The sequence below is a fragment of the Bos grunniens genome, chromosome 24 (assembly GCF_055505025.1).
Source record: "Bos grunniens cultivar Pamir isolate PY7600 chromosome 24, Bosgru_T2T1.0, whole genome shotgun sequence".
NCBI lineage: Eukaryota > Metazoa > Chordata > Mammalia > Artiodactyla > Bovidae > Bos > Bos grunniens.
In genome coordinates this window covers 31,287,676-31,312,988 of record NC_141188.1, presented here as the reverse complement: position 1 = coordinate 31,312,988, position 25,313 = coordinate 31,287,676, and the positions used below count along the sequence as shown (strand labels likewise).

General features: G+C 39.3%; 1 protein-coding gene across 2 annotated transcripts in view; it reads right to left on the bottom strand.

Annotated features, from left to right (window-relative positions):
* Nucleotides 1-25,313, bottom strand: part of CHST9 (carbohydrate sulfotransferase 9) — a 280,985-nt gene that overhangs the window by 230,007 nt on the left and 25,665 nt on the right. For both annotated transcript variants that reach the window (XM_086372893.1, XM_086372894.1), the window contains exon 2: nt 1,105-1,315. In XM_086372893.1, coding sequence (XP_086229019.1) covers nt 1,105-1,225 — 121 coding nt within the window. In that variant the 5' untranslated portion in view covers nt 1,226-1,315. The remainder of the gene's footprint in view (nt 1-1,104; nt 1,316-25,313) is intronic.

Sequence of the window (25,313 nt, the reverse complement as noted above, 5' to 3'; positions counted from 1 at the left end):
AAAGTAATCACACGCAAACTCTTTTCACAAGAGTTACCATAGAAATAAATAATTTCAAAGTGTCTATGAGGCTAAACCAAGGAAAGGAATTTTAAAATGGAAACACTTTTACAATTACCATTATTTATGACTTAGTATGGAGTTATCTTTCAGAGCAGATTCTTAAGGGCTTTACATCTAGAATGATTTTCAAATAAGCCACAATTGTAAACAATTAAGGAATTGTTCTGCTTTTACTTTATTTTTCTTAACTGTCATAGGCCATAGGCTATTTTTACCAATGGAAAACAACCAAATTTCACAACACTTATGTATATATATTTCTGTGGTGTTCTAAAACATTTCCCTGCATCATTATAAACATAATCCACTGTAACAGTAATTGAGTGTCCCCGAAGTATAGCAAATTACAAACTGAATAATCAATGTATTAATACAAAATGAGTATAGTACTAGTAATCAACTATGGCTTGTGGACCAAATGTGGCCTACCACCTGGCTTTATAAATAAAGTTTTATTGGAACAAAGCCTGATCCATTTGTTTACATAACAATATTTGGCTGCTTTTGTGATCTACTGGTTGTAGATAGAGACAACTGTAGTTGTGATAGAGACAATATAGCCTGCAAAACCTAAAATACTTCCTATATTTTTACTGAAAAGGTTTGCCAACCCTCGCTTTATAATAAAAGTACGAAAGAATTTCTACACCAACTGGAGTATTAATGTAAAAATTTTAAAGGAATTAAGAGAGAGAGTTTGCTGTATACTCAGCTCTTATTAGGCTTGTGCTCAGTGCCAGAAGACACATCAAAGGTAGCATGAGTGAGTAGATGAATTCTCTACAAGCAGTCCTTGCTGAAAGGGCTGTCAAACCACTGGCCCAAGATAATAAAAATTCCAAGAATGGTCCCAAGGGACAGAGTTAAATGCTCACCAGAAATGTATAACCATGCTCTCTTTGAGGAGCTGGAGGTTTTGTGTCCAGTGTTTTGTGTTGCTGGAAATCTTGTGACTTTGTATATATTTATAAATACCACAACTTATTTACCTGAAAATGACCATTATAATTAAAAATAGGGGGAAAAAAGTTGAGGTTTTACCTGGGTGTTGTTCTTCAATGCAGACTTGCAAGTACATGAAGAGGAGGAGCCCTGCTACGCCAAACAGCAGCACCGACAGGAAGACTTGTTTGGGGTTCATGACCAATTCAGAGGGTTGCATCTCTCCTTACTTCTGAAGAGCACATGGTTTGGTTTCCCCCAGAGCTTCAATCCTTCCTTTTTCCCTTAAGCGCTCATTCCACAAAGTAACCTAGAATTTTAAAAAATCCACACTGTAGCTTGCTGATGATATTTCTTCCCAAATATGGTGTAAATATGCAGTATATAATGATTTCCCAGGTGGCTCAGTAGGAAAGAATCTGTCTGCAATGCAGGAGACCCAGGTTTAATTTCTGGGTTGGGAAGATCCCCTGGAGAAGGAAATGGCAACCCACTCCAGTATTCTTGCCTGGGAAATCGCATGGACAGAGGAGTCTGGTGGGCTACAGTCCATGGGGTTGCAAAGAATCAGACATGACTGAGTGACTAAAACGTTCACTTTCATGCAGTATATAACTGAGAATTTCCATGAACTTTAATAACACTCAGAAGACAGGAAAAACTATAGTTGATGTCCCTGGAATGGCAATTTTCTATTTTGACCTTTATCTTATCTAAGTAACATGCTGTGCTGTGCTTAGTCACTCAGTCGTGTCCGACTCTTTGTGACCCCATGATTGTAGCCCACCAGGCTCCTCTGTCCATGGGGATTCTCCAGGCAAGAATACTGTAGGGAGTTGTCATTCCCTCCTCCAGGGGATCTTCCCAACTCAGGAATCGAACCAGGGTCTCTTGGATTGCAGGTGGATTCTTTACCAGCTGAGCTACCAGGGAAGTCGCAAGTAACCTGCTATTTTACAGTTAATAAGTAACAGCCTAACATTTAATTAGGGGAAGCATATCAGACTTCAGGTTATCTTAAAATGTTTGTGAGTGGAAAGAAGACTCTCAGAATAGATTTTTGAAAAAGGGATTTTGAAAAACACGTTCCTAGAATGAAGGGGGAAAACACTTCATGTCTTAAAAATATATAGAATTCAAAAATGAAGGGTTCAATCATTTCTCTCTATTTTAAAAGTTAAGAGTCTTTGGATGTCCCTGGTGGCTCAGTGGCTAAGAATCACTTGTCAATTCTGGGGACCCGCGTTCAATCCCTGGTCTGGGAAGATTCCACCTGACTCGGAGCAACGAAGCCTGTGAGCCGCAGCTCCTGCAGCCCACCCACCCTGGAGTCCGTGCTTGGAGACAAGAGAAGCCACCACAATGAGAAGCCGGTGTGCTGCAGTGAAGAGTCGCCTCCACTTGCTGCAACTAGAGAAAGCCAACGCAAAGCAACAAAGACCTAGCTCAGCCACAACTAAATAAATAATAAAAGAAATGGCATTTCTTCCAATCCTTCTTTTAAAAACAAAAAAGTCAGAGTCTCCTATTTAAAGAGTACACTTAGAATCCCTCAAAAGGCATAAACGGATAAATATGAAAAGTTCAGAGTTCCATGGCCTCTCCCTCAATTACACGGGAATAGAGAAGTTTACCTCAGATTACAGAAATCTACCTCAGTGATAAAAGGTTACTAAAGAAATATTGCAATGACATTATTTTAAGAACTATCACATTTAGTGGAATCCTAACTTTTTAGTTTTTCTTTTTTAAAGCTCCATCCACTTTTGAGAATGTGATGAAAATATAAATCCCCTCCTTGGAAAAATAAAGACATAAAGTCTTGCGTCAAATGTCAGTATGTTTACGGACCCTCAGTTCAGTCGCTCGGTTGTGTCCGACTCTTTGCGACCCCATGAATTGCAGCACGCCAGGCCTCCCTGTCCATCACCATCTCCCGGAGTTCATAAGAAGCCCTACTCCCTATGAACAGCCATACAACTATGCAGTAGCTTGTATGGTGAGCTCAGGTAATTAGCACCCCATCTAATGAGGCCAAGGTCATGGCACTGTGTCTAAGGCTGGTCAAAGACCTTGGCTCCGTTCCTTGGCCACGTACCACATCTCGTCTTTGGATGAGCTGAATTAATGGTTTCTTAGTGTGAGGACATCACACACACTGCTGTGTCTAAAAATTCTCTCTCCTTTCTCTCCAAAGATGTCTCAAAAACTTCTGAAAGAATATTGATTTAGCCTTTTTAAGAGGCGTTTGGTGAGGTGCCAGGTAAAAGTTAAAATGTGCTGTGGCAGATTGCTAGCCTGCTGAAAGGATAATATTTAGCTATTCTTGGCAAAATCAATTTTCACCCAGATGTTGGGCTTCAAAGGTAACCTTTGAGGTCAGAATTAGACATGGATATGGCAGTAAGATCTCTTGATTAAAAAAAAGAAACAAAAGAAATCCACCAAATAGGTAAAAGTGTTTATGTAATACAACAAAAAGTCATATTATAAATGCATTTCTTCCTTCATATTTTAATTATATGCAGACGGGGCCAGAGTAAGAGCAGTGATTGTCAGAGGAGCTTTCTCCAATCCACTTCTCTAGTCCCTTGAGGAAGGGCAATGGTTAACGTTTTCACATGTACTTTTGAAGATTTCAAGCACTTTCTTGATTTTGGTCCTGGAGGAAGTTTTTAAATAAGTAGAATAACTCAGAGCATGATCGTACTGCGTATTTGGTGGGTGATATTCTGCTCTTATTGGCTTCCAAGGTGGCACTAGTGGTAAAGAATCCACCTGCCAAAGCAGAAGACCTAAGAAACGTGGGTTCCATCCCTGGGTCAAGAAGATCCCCTGGAGGAAGGCATGGCAACCCACTCCAGTATTCTTGCCCAGAGAATCCCATGGACAGAGGAGTCTGGTAGACTACAGTCCATAGGTTCATAAAGACTCAGATAAAATTGAAGTGCCTGAACACTAGCATTTACTCTGCTCTTATATTGATTCAAACCTGAAATATTACGGACTTTCCAAACATATGCAACAAATAGCAGTTCCGGAGAGAGATCTGCAATTTGAGGAGCTCTAAGATCAAATCCCTCAAGGAAAACTCCAGGCCACATTATGCACTTGTCCAAATTTCAGGCTGGAAACTTGAGGCATAGAGCTTGCAGTCTGTAATATGCACTTGTCCATATGTCGGCCTGGAAACTTGGGGCACAGGGCCAGTTTCCTCTTTTCTCGATACTGCAGCTAAACAATGAACAGACATCATTCCCGAGTCCACAACAAGATTCAGATAGGAGGAAACCAGTTAGACCAAATCTACTACTAACAAAGAAATAGTTGTTTACAAGGAAAAGAAGAGACTTTTACAATCTGTCTACATAATTAAAACTTATCTCGGAAGAAAGAGGATAGAAGAGAGCTCATAAATCAGAACAGAGCCAAAGACCTGTGGGAAATGGTGGGTGTGAAAACCAAAAGAAGTATTCCTTGGGGGTTCACAGAGGAAAATTATTACCTACGATGCTGGAAAAAAAGATTAAGGATCTGCCCTTCCTTTCTTCAGGAGATGTTGCTATACTCTGACATACCCTCCTGGGTAAGAAGTCGGGAGAAAACCCATAATTGTTATGATGGCAGATGTGACAGGAACTGAGTGATTAAAGCCACAAGGCAGAAAAGCAATCTGGTGGAAAACGGAGAGATACGTTTGATTTTCTCCCATCTCAGTCCATTAACCCAACACTGGCATTAGGAAATGGCTCTCATTAAACAAAGGTGAGGCACGAGGAACAGCATATTGCTTTAAGCAAACTTCAGGTCAGTTGTGATGGGAAAACACACACCTATTTGGACACCATGTATCTACCTCCATGCCTGTGGAAAAAGTGCAGACTACTGGAGATTGAAATTACTTAGAATAATGCTATTTTATGTACCAGCATTATTCAGCATTTCCACGGTCAAAGGCTCCCTGTATTTTGTTCAATCCTTCCTTTCCTCGCTCATAAGCACAGTACCTTGAGACTAACAGGTACCCAACAATGGGCTGCACTGAATTGAATTTGGAGCTCCAATAATAAGACACAGTTAGCTTTCTAGTTGTACTTGTAAATCCTTAGTTCTAAACTTCAAATGGAGAAACAGACTATTAAAATACTGAAAGGGTCTTTGTGACTTTGTTAAAAAAAAGTGCATATTTATTTTTATTTGCATATCCTGTGGATTTATCCCTAGTAATTAGTAGTGTTAGCAACTCAGTCATGTCCAACTCTTGACAACCCCTCGCACTATAGCCTGCCAGGCTCCTCTGTCCATGGAATTCTCCAGGCAAGAATACTGGAGTGGGATGCCATTTCCTACTCCAAGGGATCTTCCCAACCCAGGGATCAAACTCGGGTCTCCCACATTTCAGGCAGATTCTTTACTATCTGAGCTACCAAGGAATCCCTAATAATTGCAAAGATATAAAAATAATTATTTTGCTCCAGTATTTCTTTTCCAACACTTTAGAAATTATTCATTCCAATAACCAAGACTACCAACAGAAGCATTTTGGGATTACAGTGTAGCAATTACTAGATGGAGGCAATTAATTTAAAAGGAAAATTGAGTTATTCAGTTCAGCAGAAGCCTATAGTATTAAGGAAGGAAGTTTTGTAAGGTCAATTTAGACCTCGTTAGAAGAATCCAGAGTCAGGGGACCACTTGTCTCTACTCTCAGCCTCCACAGGACCTCACAGCATTGCTTCTTCCTCTCTCAAAGCAGATTCCCTGTTTTCCATCTCTTTCCCACCCTGTAAGAAAACACAGACCATCAGGGACAAACTCCCTTAATTTACTACCCCACCAGCACAAAGTTTACTATTGCTTGGTTCCACCGTTTGTTTGCCTCTATCTCTGATGAACAAGTCCTCACTCCCACCTCCATCTCTTCTGGGCTGCTGTGAAGTGCAGCTCCATTACTTAGAAGCCTAGGTATCAGTTTGAACTTTCTTATCCAATGACTTCCCCTTCTGTAATCCCTCTAGCCATCGCCCCATTGCTGTCACTCCCAGCAAGCTTAAAGACAGAAAACTCTGTCTTGACTGCCTCTGGTGCCTACTTTACAGGCTTCCTCCACCCACAACTACCCAGGAGGCTGGAGAAGGTACCATGTAGCTCAGAAGTTGTGTAGGGATGGAAAAGTTATAATACCAGGGGTTTCAGTTTTGCTTTGTCTTTTTGCCATTCCAGTTTCCTCTTCTATGCATTTCCTGTTTATATTTCCTTCCCATTGTTCTTATTTTTTTTTCTCTCATTGGATGGGAATTCTTCATCAGCTATGAGTATTACAAAAATCTTCCTGTCTGCAACTTCTTCTTTCCTTCCTCCCTTCCATTGCTAGTGGTGTGATTGTTTTATCATGCAGAAGTGTAAAATAATTTTTTTTTCATTTTCCTTGCTGATTTATCAGCTAGGGTCTTGAAAGAACAGATGTGATGTACTCGAAACCAAGACACTGGGAAACAGCTTACGAGGATGTGTTCAGGGTTTTAGGGAAACCAACAAGAGGAAGAGCAGTCTTCAAGGTCAAGGAGCAGCAACCACTCCAGGAAGTGAAAACAGGAAGTAAAGCCATTATTCGTGGAGCCTGGAGAGGGGCCGGGAGGGGAGCTGATGGGACCTGTAGCCTGTTGGACAAGGACACGGACAACACGATGTTGCCAGGTGTTAAGGGAACCAGAAGAAAAACTACCCCATCTGCAATTTCCTCCTGTCCTGAGACTTCATGTCAGTGATTCATCTGGCAAACCTGACTGATGGCCTGAGGACCAGACAGCCTTTTCTGGAGTACAGTACCCTGAACTTCCTAAACCTCAGCGCAGGGAGGGGGATGGCGGAAATGGACAGCATCCAGCTCAGTTTGTGACTTTTACAAATTTTCTAAGATAATATTTCTTCCCTTCAAATAACATGATTATTCTTTCATATATCCTTTCAGGGATTTTAAAGGTTTTACTCTTCGTAATTGGAACCTTAATCCAATTGGAATATACTTTTGTTTATGCTATAGGCTATTCATTTTACATGGACAACTGTCTAACTCTACTTTGAACCCGCATCTCTTGCATCTCCTGCACTGGCAGGCAGATTCTTACCACTAGAGCCATGTGGGAAGCCCTATTTACTGAGTAGTTTATTATTATTTTAAAACTTATTTATCTACTTTGGCTGTGCAGCACAGGATCTTAGTTCTCTGACCAGGGTTTGAACCTGGACCCTTAGCAGTGAAAGCACAGGATCTTAATCACTAGACCACCAGGAAATTTCCAGTAGTTTGTTATTTTACTATTGATTTTTAATGCTGATTTTGTATATTCAAGTTCCTATCCAGTAGTCATGTATGGATGTGAGAGTTTGACTATAAAGAAAGCTGAGCACTGAAGAATTGATGCTTTTGAACTGTGGTGTTGGAGAAGACTTTTGAGAGTCCCTTGGACAGAAAAGAGATCAAACCAGTCAAACCTAAAGGAAATCAAATCTGAATATTTATTGGAAGGACTGATGCTGAAGCTGAAACTCCAATACTTTGGCCACCTGAATGGGCAGAACTGACTCACTGGAAAAGACTCTGATGCTGGGAAAGATTGAAGGCAAAAGAAGAAGGGGACCACAGAGGATAAGATGATTAGATTCATATCCACCAATTCAATGCACATGCATCTGAGGAAATTCCAGGAGATAGTGGAAGACAGAGAAGCCTGGTGTGCTAGAGTCCATGGGGTCGCAAGGAGTCATACACGACTTAGTGACTGAACAACAAAGTATGTTTGTGCAAACATATGGGCCTATATTTGAGGAATGGAAAATCAATCTGATTACTGATTTGATTTTGTCAATGGTTATTTATTTATTCATTTCACTTTTCTTTAGTTATCTTTAGAAAAGTACATTGCCTAGACAACTAGCATTTCCTTTTAATGTCCAAATGTATAAGCACAGAGTTGTTCATACTATTTTCTTATGACTTTAAGGGTGTCTTTCATAGCTGTAAATATAACCCCGTTTTCATTCTCAGTACAGGATTTGTGCTTTCTTCTACTTTCTTTGGACATTCTTGTTAGAGAATTGTCTGTTTTATTTAAAAGTATATTGCAATGCCTCTCTGTTGTTTTTTGTTCTCTTATCTTCATTTCTTTCTTCATTCTGCTTTTTTCTTTAGGGATATCTAGTTTCTTTTTTCCCCCAAAGTTTTTGAATTGAAAACTAATTTATGTATGTCAGATCTTTTTCATAAAACACTTTATATAAGCTTACTAATTTCCTCCAAAACAGCTTCTGTTGCATATCACATGTTTTCACATGTAGTATTTTTAGTCATCCACTTTTAAATATATTGTAATTTAAGTTATCATAAACTGTTGTCTTTTGTTCATTTTTATTTTTTATTTATTTTTATTTTTTTGATAGGCAAGAAGTAGATTTATTAATATAGGATGCTTATAAGAAATGCAAGCGGGCAGGCAAAGAAGCTCTGCCCTGAGGATTGAGTGAGCTACAATTTTATAATGAAAAAATGGGGGGAGGGGAAAAGACCATCTTCTTCAAGTAGACATAGATGCAGATGTAAGGCATACATTGTGAGCTCCTCCTTCATTAGCTCCTCCTTCTTAATAGGTAGAGAAGTGTCTGATCCTATGAGGTCAAAGTAGGATTATCAAATTACTAGAAGGGTGGTGACATTTTTCTTCCATCTAACGGCCTGGGGCATATCTCGTGGTTTTGTTTATGGTTTTATAGTTCAGTTCAGTTGCTCAATCATGCTGACTCTTTACAACCCCATGGACTGCAGCACGCCAGGCCTCCCTGTCCATCACTAACTCCCAGAGTTCACTCAAACTCATGTCCAATGAGTTGGTGATGCCATCCAAGCATCTCATCCTCCATCGTCCCCGTCTCCTCCTGTTTTGGATCTTTCCTAGCCTCAGGGTCTTTTCACATGAGTCACTTCTTCACATCAGGTAGCCAAAGTTTTGGAGTTTCAGCTTCAGCATCAGTCCTTCCAATGAATATTCAGGACTGATTTCCTTTAGGATGAACTAGTTGGATCTCCTTGCTGTCCAAGGGACTCTCAGGAGTCTTCTCCAACACCACAGTTCAAAAGCATCAATTCTTCAGTACTCAGCTTTCTTCATAGTCAAACTCTCACATCCATACATGACTACTAGAAAAACCATACCTTTGACTAGCTGGACCTTTGTCCGCAAAGTAATGTCTCTGGTCTTTAATATGCTGTCTAGATTGGTCATAACTTTTCTTCCAAGGAGCAAGCCTCTTTTAATTTCATGGCTGCAGTCACCATCTGCACTGATTTTGGAGCCCCCAAAATAAAGTCTGTCACTGTTTCCACTGTTTATTTTTAAAATGGATTTTCTCCTTCTTCAGTTTCCTAAGGTTATTAAGTCCTCTCTATTCTGCTTTCTTTGAATCTAAAGATTTCCCTTTCTGTTTGGTAAGTAGTAATTTAAATTTTTTCACAAAAATACCTTCTTAACAATAAATTCTTCTAATAAAGTTTACAGTGCTCACAGAACTTTAGCATGTTTTAAATATGTGTTGAACAATGTCTTCTCACCTTGGTCATACTTGAGCTTTTCTATTTAATTTCAATCATTTAAAATATATTTAGTATTAATTATTAAATAATTAATTAAATTTACTGGTATGTTATAAATTTCTGTGTTCAGTGTTAGTCAGCCGAGATCAGACTGCCCACCCACCAACTGTAAAGATAATACATTTGTACTATTTAAGCCACTAAATTTGCTATGATTTTTATAGCAGCAAAAAAACTAATATAGTACATTACCATTACAAAATAATTTTAAAGGAAAACAGTTTGTGAAATTGCTATGAATGGGTAGCACAATACTGATTTTTTCAAATAGGTTTCACATGGTTTCTCAGACCTGTGTTTCATGGTCCATTTCTGTAATAGCTCCATTGTTCAATGTGTTTTGTCATAAGGAACACAGAAGCATATCCCTTCACTAGACACTAATTTGTAGGTGCTTCCTTATGCATTTTGTTGCTTTGATTTTCTGTGTAATTTATTTAACAGGTACCTTCTACTTTTAGCTATTGCAATTAAATTTTAATTACAATTAAGGTCTATAACAAGACAAGCTTTTGCCCTTCTATTCTTTGTTTTAGAAGAAAAAGTTTTAAACTCATATTTTACATTCTCGTGTTCAGTGTAAGGTTCTTTGCTTTATTTTGGTTTTTGGTTTTGCAACAATAGTCTATTTCTAAAGACTGCATAAGACTAAAACCAAAGGCCCTTGTTTGTATTAAATAGGGGAAAAATAAAAATACCCATACAGATTATTGTTGAATGGACTCTATCTCAGTTCTCATTTTTACTTGTTCCCCCACTCCAAAGATGTCCAAGCATTAAATATGGAAAATACAGAAATAGAGTTATATTAGTTATATTTTACATTTGTTTAAGCACAGTCACAAGAACTTATAGCATGTATTTATATGTCAATCAGGAATCACCAGAATCACATTCTGGAAACCAAAGGTAAACACAGCAGCAAATTCTGTTTCATTAAAGGGTCCCATAAAGATAGAGGGAGTCCTTGAAAAGTTTGTGAGTCCTGGGAGAACAGAATGGCAATTTGAGTGGTCATTTCTAAGATGACTTGAAGGAGTTATTAGAGAGGGATTATGCCAGATGAGATAAGTGATAACTACAGATTGAATAAGGGGGTGGTCAGCAAGTCCAGTGAAATGATTAAATTTTAGTCACCATAGTAGTTAACAAGGTAAGCTAACAAGTGTTAAATAAAAGATGGCTTCCACAACCTCAGAATCTGTCAATAGATAAATGGATAAAGAAGATGTGATGTGTGTGTGGATATATATACAAACATACAATGGGATAGGTGTGTGTACACACATACAATGGGATAAGGGGGCTTCCCTTGATAGCTCAGATAGTAAAGAATCCGCCTGCAATGCAGGAGACCCCGGTTCCTGGGTCGGGAAGATCCTCTGGGGAAGGGTTAATCTACTCACTCCAGTGTTCTTGGGCTTCCCTTGTGGCTCAGCTGGTAAAGAATCTGCCTGCAGTGCAGGAGACCTGGGTTCGATCCCTGGGTTGGGAAGATCCCCTGGAGAAGCGAAAGGCTACTCACTCCAGTATTCTGGCCTGGAGAATTCCATGGATCATATAGTCCATGGGGTCGCAAAGAGTGGAACACAACTGAGCAATTTTCACTTAATGGGATAGGAAATATAAAAAAGAATTGAATATTTTTGCAGCAACATGGATGAATTTGGAGTGTATTATGTGAAGTGATACATGGAAAAAAAACAAATACTGTATATTATTTATATGTGAAATCTAAAAAATATAGCACACTAGTAAACGTAACAAAAAAGAAGCTGACCCACAGATAGAGCAAACTAGTGGTTATGGTGGCAAAGGAGGAGAGGCAGTACAGGAGTGGGGAGTGGGAGGTACAAAATATTCAGTGTATGATATTGTACAACATGGGGAATATAGCCAATATTTTGCAATTAGCTTTAAAATTATATAAAAAAAATAAAACAAATTTTAAAAAAAGATGGCAGGCCCTCCACAATTGGAATCAACTGTGGTGTAACCAATAGAAACGGATCACAGAACCCTTGGAGGCACTAGGGGAGAACCCTTCATTGCTTCTTCTGACTTCCAGTGGCTCCAATCTCTGCTTCCAACCTCACATAGCTCTCTCCTTTGTTTTATAAGGCTATTTGTCATTGGGTCTGTTGCCAACCCCAAGATAATTCAGGATGAGCTTAACTTGAGATCCTTAACTTAACTATATCAGCAACCCCCCCTTTTCCAGATATGGTTACAGGTTTTGGGAGTTAGAATGTGTCTATATCTTTTTTAGGGTCACCATCCAACTCACCAAGCCAGGCTTTGCCAGGCCACGGTGGCTGTTTTGGAGGCGATTTAATCAGAACCAAACTCAGTGCTTTGGATGGATGGTCATGAGCTGCAATGTTTTCTTTTGCAGTGAATGTGAATGAGAAAGCAGATAGTTCCTGCTGTTGTTGGAAGCCTTCTGGCAGCCCTGATGGAAGCCAGCCTATAAGACAAGGCAGCAGAGAGGAAGGCAAAGCTGAGAAACCTGCAGAGAAACAGAGGAACAGCTCCGACTGGACCCCGGAGGGACACACTCTGCCTCCGAATTTATAAATTAGAAGAGCCAATAAAGTTCCTTTATTTTACAGTGTATTACAAAGCAATTCTAAGACCAGTGAGAGAACTGAGGAATAAGCTATATGTTGGGTGTAGCAATTTCAGCAAGATAATAGGAAATAAATGAAAATAATAGTGCTAGCATTTATTGAACAGTTAGATGTTCCAGGCTCTATTCTGAGCATTTTATATTGATTATTTAATTTAATTCTCACAATAACTCTATTATCTCCCCAGTCAGGAAATGTGCAGGACTGGCTCATGTAACCACATGGCGTGATGCAGAGTTCAGTGGGAGGTGAGGCAAGAGATGGAAGTGGACCACAGAGGCCCTCGGCGTCAGCCTATGGGGACGACATTTGCTCTGTGGACACCAGGGGACAGAGGGCAGGTGTGAAGAAAGTGGAAGGATCAGGTATGCATTGTGGGAGGATCACTGGGAAGCAGGCAGTGAGGAGACAGGATGGAAGGTCAGGAAGACCACGACTGTTCAGGTAGAGGATAGTTGCTGGCTGGGAATCCCCAGGGCAGGGATTGGACTAGATTTTGTTCCAATCCCAAAATCTTTCTGTCCTCCAATTCATACACGTCCTCTAGTCTTTCATTACTGGAGGCAGTTTATCACAGTAGCTAAGTAAGAAAATTCCGAAGCCTGATTGCCGGGTTCAAATCTCAGCTTGATGACTTACTGGTTCAGTCCCTCAACTTATTATGTAAGTAATAAGCTGAAATGCCTATATGCCTCAGTTTCCTCACTCCTAAACTGGGAGAATAAAAGTATTTATCATGTGAGGTTAATGATCTGAAATGCTGATACATAAGAGATATTTAGCTGGAGGAGGAAATGGTAACCCACTCCAGTCTTCTTGCCTGGAAAATTCCACAGACAGAAGAGCCTGGCAGACTACAATCCACTGGGTCGCAAGGAGCCAGATATGACTGAGTATACAGGCATGCAAGAGATCTTTAGAAGAATACCTGCCCCACAGAGGTTGTCTACAATATTAAAATGTTAATATCTTTATATTCCAGATATCTGGCACAGGGGCAGCTACACTGTAGTTAATCAATAAATATTTTTTTAAAAATAAATAAATAAATAAATATTTTTACTTCAAAGGCAGTCTGTTTTTCCTGTTAGAAAGGTTTATTCTTTCAATTCAGGAAAATTCAAACCAATCAATAAACATCCATTAGGCTAGGATGGACTCAGGCTGGATGTCAGACACTGTAAGCAAAGCCAAACAGAGTAAGATTTAACCTCTGCTCCTCATCATGGAACATTTGAACCTAAGCTCTTCACAACTGGTACAAGTTGGTTTTAGTAGAGCCTTCTAGAATAACTCATAACAAATCTGTTCTCTCCTTTATGTGACAGACTTTCCAATTATTGAAAACAATTATCCTGTCTAGGCTTAATCGTTTTTACTCTAAGATAAACAATAAATATGCACAATTCCTTCAGCCATTCCTTATGGGACGTGGTTTAGGAGTAGTCAATCAATTTAATCATCCTCCTCCAGACACATTCATGTTTGTTAATGCTTTTCTTTAAATGCAGGGCTCAGAAGTAGATATAATAATCGGAGCGTGATTGAATGGATGGGCGATGTTATGAGAATCAGCACCATAAAAATAATGGCCACACTTGAGAACATTCACAGATACAATGGGAGAATAAAACAGGTTACAGGTTAGAGTCTTAGAGATTCCCTTCAGTTCAAACAGCAGGATAATGGAAAGACCTTCTTTAAAAAAATTTCAAGGAAAGGATTATGAAGTAGGAAACATGTCATAAAGAACATGCAATTAAGAAACTAAGGACATTATTACATGGCAGACTGTAAACAAAACATTTGTTTAATAAATAAATGGAGAGCAAGGATTTAAGAAATGTAGGCAAGAAAATTATCTATGAAACATGTCACCCCCCTCCTCCCAAAATGGAAACAGTGATCAGAAAAGATGACTACACCAATGTGAAATTATTGAGAGAAGATCAATAGGATTTGGGGGAGAGGAACTGGAAGATGAAAAAAATTTTTTTTCCAACCATGAGTTTGAAGTGCCGGAAGAGAAAAAGGATATGTGCTTTAATGCAGTGCACAGTAGAAAGAAATAGTTCTTACATATACAAATGTTATTCATATACCCATGAACCTTAAATAATAATGAGGTACTTTGGGTGCTATGCATTTGTTTTCTGTTTCAACGATAGCAGGACCTGAGTTTTCACAAAATTCATGTCTGATTCTTTCCTACCCTGTGAACTGTAGCCTGCCAGGCTCCTCTATCCATGGGACTGTCCAGGCACGAATCCTGGAGAGGGTTGCCATTCCCTCCTCCAGGGGATCTTCCCAACCCAGCGATGGAACCCGCGTCTCTTATGTCTCCTGCATTGGCAGGCAGGTTCTTTACCACTACCGCCACCTGGGAAGGTGGACTTAACTTCTCAATGATAAGCAGGACCTGGGTTTTTCATATCAACTAAAGGAAGAAGTTGCTTTTCAGGGAGATAGACCAATATATAAAGGCATTACAAAATCTAGTGAGTTTGGTGGGGCACTATAGCTGAAAAAAGTGACATGGTTCGAAAATAGGATAATGTAGACATGGGTGACTAAGAAAGAGAGCCAGAGAATTTTAAAAACTTCATAGAAATATATTTACTTCCAAATGTCCTCAAAAGACAAATGAAACCCAGCATGTAATTAACTATCATGTAGATATAATATTGACATTGTAGATAAATAATTAAAATCATAGAAAAACAATTCATGATACCTTTGTAAGTGAAAAGGGCAGCTTATAAAACTGCTGGAACATATAGTTTGCTAATTATTGCAGTTCCACCCCTCTCGTAAAACTGTAGGACTGCATTCTGCCTTCCTTATGATTGGTGGCTCAGACGGTAAAGCGTCTGTTTACAACGTGAGAGACCTGGATTCGATCCCTGGGTTGGGAAGATTCCCTGGAGAAGGAAATGGCAACCCACTGCAGTACTCTTGCCTTGAAAATCCCATGGACGGAGGAGCTTGGTGCAGGCTACTGTCCATGGGGCCGCAAAGAGTCGGGCACGACTGAGCGACTTCACTTCACTTGTCACTAGTGCGAAAAAAACCAACAACAGACAAACAAGAACAACCCTAGAGCGCTGAAGAGGGAAAAGGTGGGGAACTGCCCTCAGTCCAGTGGTTTGGGCACTGCGCGCTCACTGCCAAGGGCCTGGATTCAATCTCTGGTTGGGGAAGTAAGATCCCACAAGCCCCGGGGAACAGCTCAACAAAAGGCAATGGGCAACAGAATGTTAGGAAGTCATCTTGATCTTTCCACTTCTTCTGAGTAAGCAGGATTCCCATTATGATGCTGGCTACAATATAAAACACAATGGATCAAATTGGTATTGAAATATTACTTTTTACACTAGCAGTCTCTGTACTTAATTATGTCCAACACTGAAGACTACTTCTAGTACGACAAAATCCTGCAACAAAAACTTAGACAAATAGTTTGGCATTGCTTTATAGTCTACAAACTGTCTTGATCTATTTTCAAATTAGTAATTTTGTGATGAGACCATAAAACATAGATTGTTTTATTATTACTGTTGTTACTTGATGTTACCTGGATGAAATCTTTTCTCTGTTGTCACCTATATATTACATTATTTCTAAATTCCCTTCTCTGCTCATCCCAGTAATAATAATGCCCTTGTAATAGTATAATAATTATAGAGCATCCTGCTTCCTTACACTGGATATGTTGGGTAGTTATTTTTATTAATAATTAGCCAGACAGTCAAAAACTATTTGGAAGATGACTTTCCCCCCTCACTATACAGTATCTAGACATCTGGTATGCTGCCATTCTATAATGTCTCTTATGGAAAGGATAATATTGCTTTCCATAAAATAGCAAAATTCTAAGGCTAACATAATCCTCTATAAAACACTAGAAATATGTGTATATTCTAAAATGAATATAATTTGTTTCTTATGGATCGCAAAGTTTGTGAGCCAAGCACGCAAGGCTGGCTTCAAGCAATCTCATGCAAATATTTATTAAGTTTTACTATGTGCGCCCTCTCTTTGCTCTTGTTTCACATTCCAGCCCATCTGTGCTTTGCCTGCAACCATTTACCAGAGAAACAACATGAAACAGCAAAGGTGCTCATCTACAAATCTTGGTTTAAAAATGAGAAATAAATTAAACTTGCAAAAATATCTACTGACAAAAATCATAGCATAAGCTCTTAAGGCATCTCCAAAGAACACACCACAAAACTGCTTATATGAAAATATCAAAGTGACTGCCGTAGGTAGTTATTGAAATATGTATAGTTAAATTGAGAAGCCTGAAATGATGGCAACAAAGCAAAGTAGGAATAATATATAACTCTGAAGATTAGAATCCCATAAAAAATGCAGGAAATATGACAAAATATGTTAAAAAAAGAGAGTTGTGAGATTGAAGGCTATTACAAAATTGTGACTAATTAGTGATGCTTTGGGCTTCCCAGGTGGCGCTAGTGGTAAAGAACCCACCTGTCAATGTAGGAGACACAAGGGACACGGGTTCAATCCCTGGATCAGAAAGATCTCCTGGAGGAGGACAGGGCAACTCATTCCAGTATTCTTGCCTCAAGAATCCCACGGACAGAGGAACCTGGACGGCTACAGTCCATGGTTTGCAAAGTGTGGGACATGACAAAGTGACTTAGCACGCACGCACACAGTGATGCTTTTAATGCTATTATTGTACTGGTTAATTTAAATTAATTTAGTTAACTAAGCGACGAAGAGGATGTCTAGTTAAATCTAGTAAGTGAAAGTGAAGACGCTCAGTCGTGTCCGACTCTTTGCGACCCCATGGACTCCTATCAGGCTCCTTCGTCCATGGGATTTTCCAGGCAAGAGTGCTGGAGTGGATTGCCATTTCCTTCTCCAGGGGATCTTCCCGACCCAGGATCGAACCCGGGTCTCCCTCATTGCAGGCAGATGCTTTACTGTCTGAGCCAGTAAAGGGACAGATTAAATGCATGTATTCCTTCCTCAAACTCCAGTAAAATGAAACTGAAAATGGTAGAGGGGGGAAAAAAACCTTGCAAAGACATAAGGGAAGAAATGATTACTAGAAAGAGAGAAAAATAAAACTGTAGAAGATAAAATGCAGGCAGAAGAGCGATAACCAACTTAAAAGACCACAAATGTTGAACTCAAATTATTCCCATAGATACCAACAAGAAGCAAGATGCTGTGTGCTACAAGCCCAGGAAAAGTGAACTAGGTTCCCCAGAAGAGGAAAGGCAATGGTTAACCAGACGAAAAGCAGGGCAAAGAACAGGAAAATATGAAACAAACACAAAAAAAATAGAAAAGAACTATAATTTACATCTTTAGAGAGATAAAAATTGGTTCCATCAAATGGCACAAGGACCCTATATTTAATAAAGAAAGTAAAGGAAATCAGAGAGCAAACAAAAAAGCTCTTGCAAATGAAAAACATAACCAAACTGAAAACTCAACATACAAGTTAGAAGATACATTAAGATGACTTCTCAGAAGGACAAAAAGATAGGAAATTGAACATGAAAAAAAAAAGTCAGGAAATAGGATTAATCTAAGGGATTCAAAATCTTAATAACAGAAGAGATCCAGGCAGCAAGAACTGAGAAAAGGATCAATGGTGATAAAATTCAAGAAAACTTCAGGGACATGTGTTTCTAGATATAAAGGGATTACTGAGTATTTAACACAATGAATATGAAATAAACACACCAAGGGAAGTTGTATAGACAATTGAGAACACTAAGAATAAAAAAAAGATTCCATGGGTTACCAGAGAGAAACAAATGAGCGGATCACAACCAGATCACATCTAGAGGATCAAGAATTAGAATAACATCAGACTTGTCAATAGCAACTATTAGAATAAGGCAATGGAGCAAGAATGTCTTCAAAATTCCCATGGAAAATTATTTTCACTTAAAATTTTACTAAATGCTACCAAATTCTATTGAAGTCTCAATCAAAGGTGTGGTTAAAAGAAAACATTTTCAGGTAAGTTTTCAAAAAAATTTACCTCCTAACAGGCTACAAGAGGACCTGACAAAGCAAGGCAATAAAACAAGAGGAAGAAATAAGGTACAGGAAACAGGAGACCCAGAGAAGGAGAGGGATGATGTAAGAGAAATTTCTGGTCAGTAATGAAAAGATGAAAACTGTGTGCAGATTTTTTTGATGGTGAGCAGTTCAAACTGGAGCAGGACAGAGGCATGGCAGAAACTTTTTAAAAAGATAAAACTTGTAAACTAGCTAATCTGTCTGACCATCTTGACAGAATATTTAGACAGTGATGAAGAGTTTGCTTGAATCAGAGATAAACACTTAGAACATTAAGCAAACGAAAGAGTAAGACATTGTTAGGACTTCCCTGGTGGTCCAGTGACTAGGATTTAGTGCTCCCAAGGCAGGGGGCTCAGGTGTAATCCCTGGTCAGGGAACTATTAATAAATCCCACATGCTGCAACTGGGAGTTCTCATGCCTCAAATAAGACCTGGCATAGCCAAATAAATTAAAAAAACAACAACAAAAAGATATTATTAACTTCAGGAAGTAAAAAAATACAGGAAAGGAAAATTAGATAAAACTGCATAGTTAATGCTGCAGATAATGAGACAGTCCTGACAACAAAAACACTGAGTATGTATTTCAACAAAACGCTATCTCTATTGGGAGGACAGAGGGGTTTGAAGGACAAGTATGACTATATGTGGCAAGATGAGAAAGGAAAAAGGACTAAGCTCTCTTCTATCATGGTAGAAAGTCAATAGGTAAAGCCGAAAACTAAAACTTCAAGTTCTAAAATGTGGATATTGTTTTAGAGACAAGGAAATACCCCCCAAACATGAAAGTTCACCCATCATAACAGGTAGAGCCAGAATACAAAAAGAAACTTGGGTTTTTCTGTCCTCAAATTACATAATTTCCACTAAACTTAAGTGAGAAAGTAAAAGTGTTAGTTCCTCAGTCATCTCCTACTCTTTGCGACTCCATGGACTGCAGCCTACCAAGCTTCTCTGTCCATGGGATTTCCCAGACAAGAATACCGGAGCAGGTTGCCATTTCCTTCTCCAGGGGCTCTTCCTGACCCAGGGATCAAACCCATGACTTTTGCATAGCAGGCAGATTTTTTTTTTCCATTTGAGCCCAGGGAAACTTAAGTGTACCCTTCAAATAAAACTTACTGAGTGATGCCAAAATTATGAAACATTAAAATTTTCTCAAAATAAGCTGATTCACTTTTTTATTAGTTACCAAAAGTCAGAGCTGACTAAATAAACTGAAAACCTAAGAAAGATGTAAGGGGCTACTTGTCTTGAGGAAACATTCCATTTTTCAGCACTGGGAAATACTTTTACATTATTTATCCACATATCTTAGGAACTCACAAATGGGGACATCAACACAGAAATATTCTGTTAATTGATCATTCAAGCAACCACAGAGAACTTTCTTTCCTAGGGTTACAATTTATTCCTGCCATTGCAAAACACATCCTCTGAGTTCCAAACCTTGTCATGAAATGATCTGTTGACGATTCTGAAAGGTCTCATATCCCTGGCTTCTATTGTGATCTTTGATTGTTCAACCTTTAATGACCTCACCCACTTCCCTTTTTCTTTCTTCGGAGTTCTACTCTCTTTTCTCTTCTCCATCCCCCATGAAATAATCAAGTTTCTACAAAGATGAAAGCTTAATCCATGTTTCTAGTTCTAATAAATCACCTGTTCTCATCCCTTTTTCTAAATACTGACTGTACATTGTCCTATTTCTCACAGTTTCAAGATGCCCAAATTTCTTATACAATTGACCCCTGAACAACACAGGTTTGAACTGCACAGGTCCATTTGCACACAGAGTTTTTTTTTTAAAAAGTAAATGTAGTATGTGTATTTTCATTCTATCAGATCAGATCAGTCACTCAGTCATGTCCAACTCTTTGCGATCCCATGAATCACAGCACGCCAGGCCTCCCTGTCCATCACCAACTCCAGGAGTTCACTCAGACTCACATCCATCGAGTCAGTGATGCCATCCAGCCATCTCATCCTCTGTCGTCCCCTTCTCCTCCTGCCCCCAATCCCTTCCAGCATCAGGGTCTTTTCCAATGAACCAACTCTTCGCATGAGGTGGCCAAAGTACTGGAGTTTCAGCTTTAGCATCATTCCTTCCAAAGAAATCCCAGGGCTGATCTCCTTCAGAATGGACAGGTTGGATCTCCTTGCAGTCCAAGGGACTCTCAAGAGTCTTCTCCAACACCACAGTTCAAAAGCATCAATCATTCTATAGATCTTAATTAATAAAGTTCAGGAGAATATTTGTGTTTAATTAAAGATCACAACATGTGGAATCAGAAAAAGTAGGATTTGAGTCCTGATTCTGCCCATATGGTTTCAGCTTCCTGCCCTTGGGTGAGTCATTTATCAATTCCTTTATTTTTGAGGCTGAGATAGCAGTGTGCAGATTTTTGACTGTGCAAGGGTTGGCACTCCTAACCCTCATGTTGTTGTTCAAGGGTCAAGTGTAATAACTAAAAAGGCCCTTTCTGATCTACCTCTTGACTACTCTTTTAATCGCTCATAACTCTGAAGCCCCTGTTGATTCAGACAGTAAGAATGTGCCTGCAATACAGGAGGCCCAGGTTCTACCTTTGGGTCTGGAAGAGCTCCTGGAGAAGGGAATGGCAATCCACTCCAGTTTTCTTGCCTGGGAAATCCCATGGACAGAGGAGCCTGGTGGGCTACATCTGTGGGGCTGCAAAGTGTTGTACACGACTGAGCGACTGAACACTTTCACACCTCTACTCAAACTCTACTCTCAAGGTGCAGGCTAAACTATTTAAGTTTGTAAGAACTAATTGTATTCTCTTTTGTCCCTGGGCACATGAACATTCTTGTCTTTCTCTTTCAGACCCTCACCAACCTCAAGCTGGTCTCTGTTCTTTAGGACTCAACTTTAAAGTGAAACTCATGGTACTCTCATGCTAAATACACTGCCTTAGACACAGTGAATGGGGTATAAATACGTGTTTCATAAATGAATATAAGGACTTCTGGATAAATAACTTACCTCCAGATAATTTCTTCAGTTCAATGGAAATAATGCTGCCTCAATCTTTCTTAAATACTGCTTATTCAGTGTTTTCCTTTGCTTAAAATATACACACTAGTATATATAAAATAGATAACCAACAAGGACTTACTGTTTGGCACAGGGAACTATGCTCAATATTGTGTAATAACCTATCTTGGAAAATCTACCTACTAGGCTCTACTTAAGTTGGTAAACATAATTTTGCAACCTCATTTTCTGTTGCTCCCCAATGTAAAGCCTTCTGTCTACTGACTCCTGAGCGCTCCACACTCATCTCTACATCCATCAATTTGTTTTCACTCTTTATTCCATTTTTCATAGGACTTTTCCCATTTTGACTTTCTATCCTACAAAGCCAGCTTTTCCCATAACAGCTTCTTTGAATCATTCTAGCCCATGTTAATGGTAATAGCAACACTTTAGTCATTCATGAAATATATTTTAATGATTTGTTATTTGACAGGCACTGTGTAGATACTGGGACACAAAAGTTAGCCAAGAGAGTGCAAGAAAAACAAATTAAACATTGGATTAAGAAGTGTGACAAGTACTAAAAGCAAGAGTCAGTGTATTGAATACAGGTTATAACGACCAGCAGATCTCCTTTACACATGTTGGTCAGAGAAGGCATCTTTGAAGGGGTGATGTTTAAGGAGATCTGAAGTACAAGAAGGACAACAGTTCAGTTCAGTCACTCAGTCCTGTCCAACTTTTTGTGACTCCATGGACTGCAGCACACCAGGCCTCCCTGTCCATCACCAACTCCAGGAGTTTACTCAAACTCGTGTCCATTGAGTTGGTGATGTATTCCAACCATCTCACCCTCTGTCGTCCCCTCTCTTCCCACCTTCAATCTTTCCCAGCATAAGGGTCTTTTCAAATGAGTCAGTTCTTCACATCAGGTGGCCAAAGTATTAGAGTTTCAGCTTCAGCATCAGTCCTTCCAATGAATATTCAGGACAGATTTCCTTTAGGATGGACTGGTTGGATATCCTTGCAGTCCAAAACATGGTCCACTGGAAAAGGGAATGGCAAACCACTTCAGTATTCTTGCCTTGAGAACCCCATGAACAGTATGAAAAGGCAAAAAGACAGGACACTGAAAGATGAACTCCCCAGGTAGGTAGGTGCCCAATATGCTACTGGAGATCAGTGGAGAAATAACTCCAGAAAGAATGAAGAGACAGAGCCAAAGCAAAAACAACACCCAGCTGTGGATGTGACTGGTGATAGAAGTAAAGTCCGATGCTATAAAGAGCAATATTGCATAGGAACCTGGAATGTTAGGTCCATGAATCAAGGCAAATTGGAAGTGGTCAAACAAGAGATGGCAAGAGTGAATGTCAACATTTTCGGAATCAGCTAACTAAAATGGACTCGAATGGGTGAATTTAATTCAGATGACCATCATATCTACTACTCTGGGCAAGAATCCCTCAGAAGAAATGGAGTAGCCATCAGAGTCAACAAAAGAGTCCTAAATGCAGTACTTGGATGCAATCTCAAAAATGATAGAATGATCTCATTTCGTTTCCAAGGCAAAGCATTCAATATCACGGTAATCCAAGTCCATGCCCTGATCAGTAATGCTGAAGAAGCTGAAGCTGAACGGTTCTATGAAGACCTACGAGACCTTCTAGAACTAACACCCAAAAAAGATGTCCTTTTCATTATAGGGGACTAGAATGCAAAAGTAGGAAGTCAAGAAATATCTGCAGTAACAGGCAAATTTGGCTTTGGAGTACAGAATGTAGCAGGTCATAGCACTGGTCACAGCAAACACCCTTTTCCAACAACAAGAAGGACATAGTCATGTGCAAAGATGTGGTGGTAAATGGAAAGAATTCTCCATAGAGTGAATCACGTGTGAAAATACTCTGGGAGAGAAAAGGACTTAGCATATCCTAGGAACTAAAAGAAGACAATATGGCTTGAGCTTGATGAATAAAAGGAAAGCCATCTAAGATGGGCTTGGAAAGATAGGTAAGGTCACCCAGTTCATAAGGGCAACTCTAAAAAGCAACAGATAATGATAGACTATTTATAACCAGAGGAGAGAAAAGATTAGATCTATGTCTTAAGATCACTTTTGCTGCTATATGAGTAATGAACTGAGAAATTAATCAGCCAGGAAGGGGGCTGTTGCAGTCTACAAATATGGATAATGATGACTTGGATCGGGATAACAGCAGTAGAGATAGAAAGAAATGGAAAAACTTCAAATTAACTTTTGAGGTGACACTTGTGATAGGGGAAATCTTCAAAGAAGAGCAAGAGCTCAGATTCGATCATGTTGAATTTTAGTATTTATGATAAAACCAAGTCAAGGTACTAGATAGGAAATTAAATATGCAGGTCATGATTTCTGGGCAGATCAATTTCTAAGATGGGTCTGGTTCTGCATAATCCCCTTCTCTTGAGTGTGAATAAGACCGGCAATTTGATTTTAATTAATAGCATATGAAAAAGGTAACAGACATTGCAGAATTAATGTCCTTAATCAATTGTGTTTGAGTTAATTAAACAAGAGATTACTTCAGCCAAGAGAAAGAAGGAAATCCTGCCATTTGCTATAATGTAGATGAACTTGGAGGATATCATGCTAAGTGAAATAAGCCAGACAGAGAAAGTCAAATACTGGATGATCTCACTTATATGTGGAATCTAGAGAGAGAGAGAGAAGATGAGAATGAGAATAGAATGGTGGCTACCAAAGGCTAGGGAGCTGGAGAAATGAAGAGTTGCTGGTCACACTTGTAAGATGAATAGAGATGGCGACTATAATTAATAATATTGTATTGTTTACTTGAAATTTACAAAGACAGTATGTCTTAGTAGTCTCATCACACACACACAAATTATATGAGATCACGGATATGTGAATTAATGTGATTGTGGTAACCATCTCACAACAGGTATATCAAATCATCTGTTGTACACAAAGAAAAAGATAACAAAAACAAAAGCATCCTATGGGGGCCTGACTTGATCAGGTGACCTCCTTAAAAGAGGGTTCAGAACTTCCGTAAAGTTAAGAGATAGATACTCCCCTACTCGCCCTGAAGAAGCAAAAAGCTAGCTGTGAATTTCCTTTGGAGAGGGATGGTCTCTAGGAGCTGAGGCCCTCAGACCAATTGCTGTAATGAACAGAATTCTGTCCATAAACTCAATGGGCCTGAAAGAACACCTCAGGCTTCAGATGAAAAACGTGGCAGAGCCAACTGCCTGACTGCAGCCTTGTGAAATCTTAAGCAGAGGATTCAGTTAGGTTGTTCCTAACTTCACAACAAGGAAAGTTATCAGAGATACACAGAAATCTTACATAATAATAAAGGGGTCAGTTATCTAAGAAGACATAATTCTTAATGCGTATGTCTGATGGAATTACAAGGAAAAACAGATGAATCCATTTTATAGTTGGAGACCTTAATACTCCTCTATTAGAAATGGACAGATTCAGCAGGCAGGAAATTAGTAAAGACACAGTTGAACCCTGGGCTTCCCTGTTGTGTCTCAGCTGGTGAAGAATCTGCCTGCCATGCCAGAGACCTGGGTTCAATGCCTGGGTTGAGAAGATCCCCTGGAGAAAGAAAAGGCTATCCACTCCAGTATTCTGGCCGGGACAATTCCATGGACCATATAGTCCATGGGGTTGCAAAGAGTAGGACACGACTGAGCAACTTTCACTCACTCACTCACTCACTCAGCTGAACTCTATAATACCATCAGTCAACTGTATATAATAGATTTCTACACTATTTTATCTAACAGTGACAAAAATACAGTCTTCTCAAACTCACACAGAACATTCACCAAGATAGACCACCTTCCAGGCCATAAAACAGGCATTAAAAAGTTTAAAAGACTAGAAATCATAAAATACAATATCTGTTCTCAGATCAGAATAGCATTAAATCAGAAATTG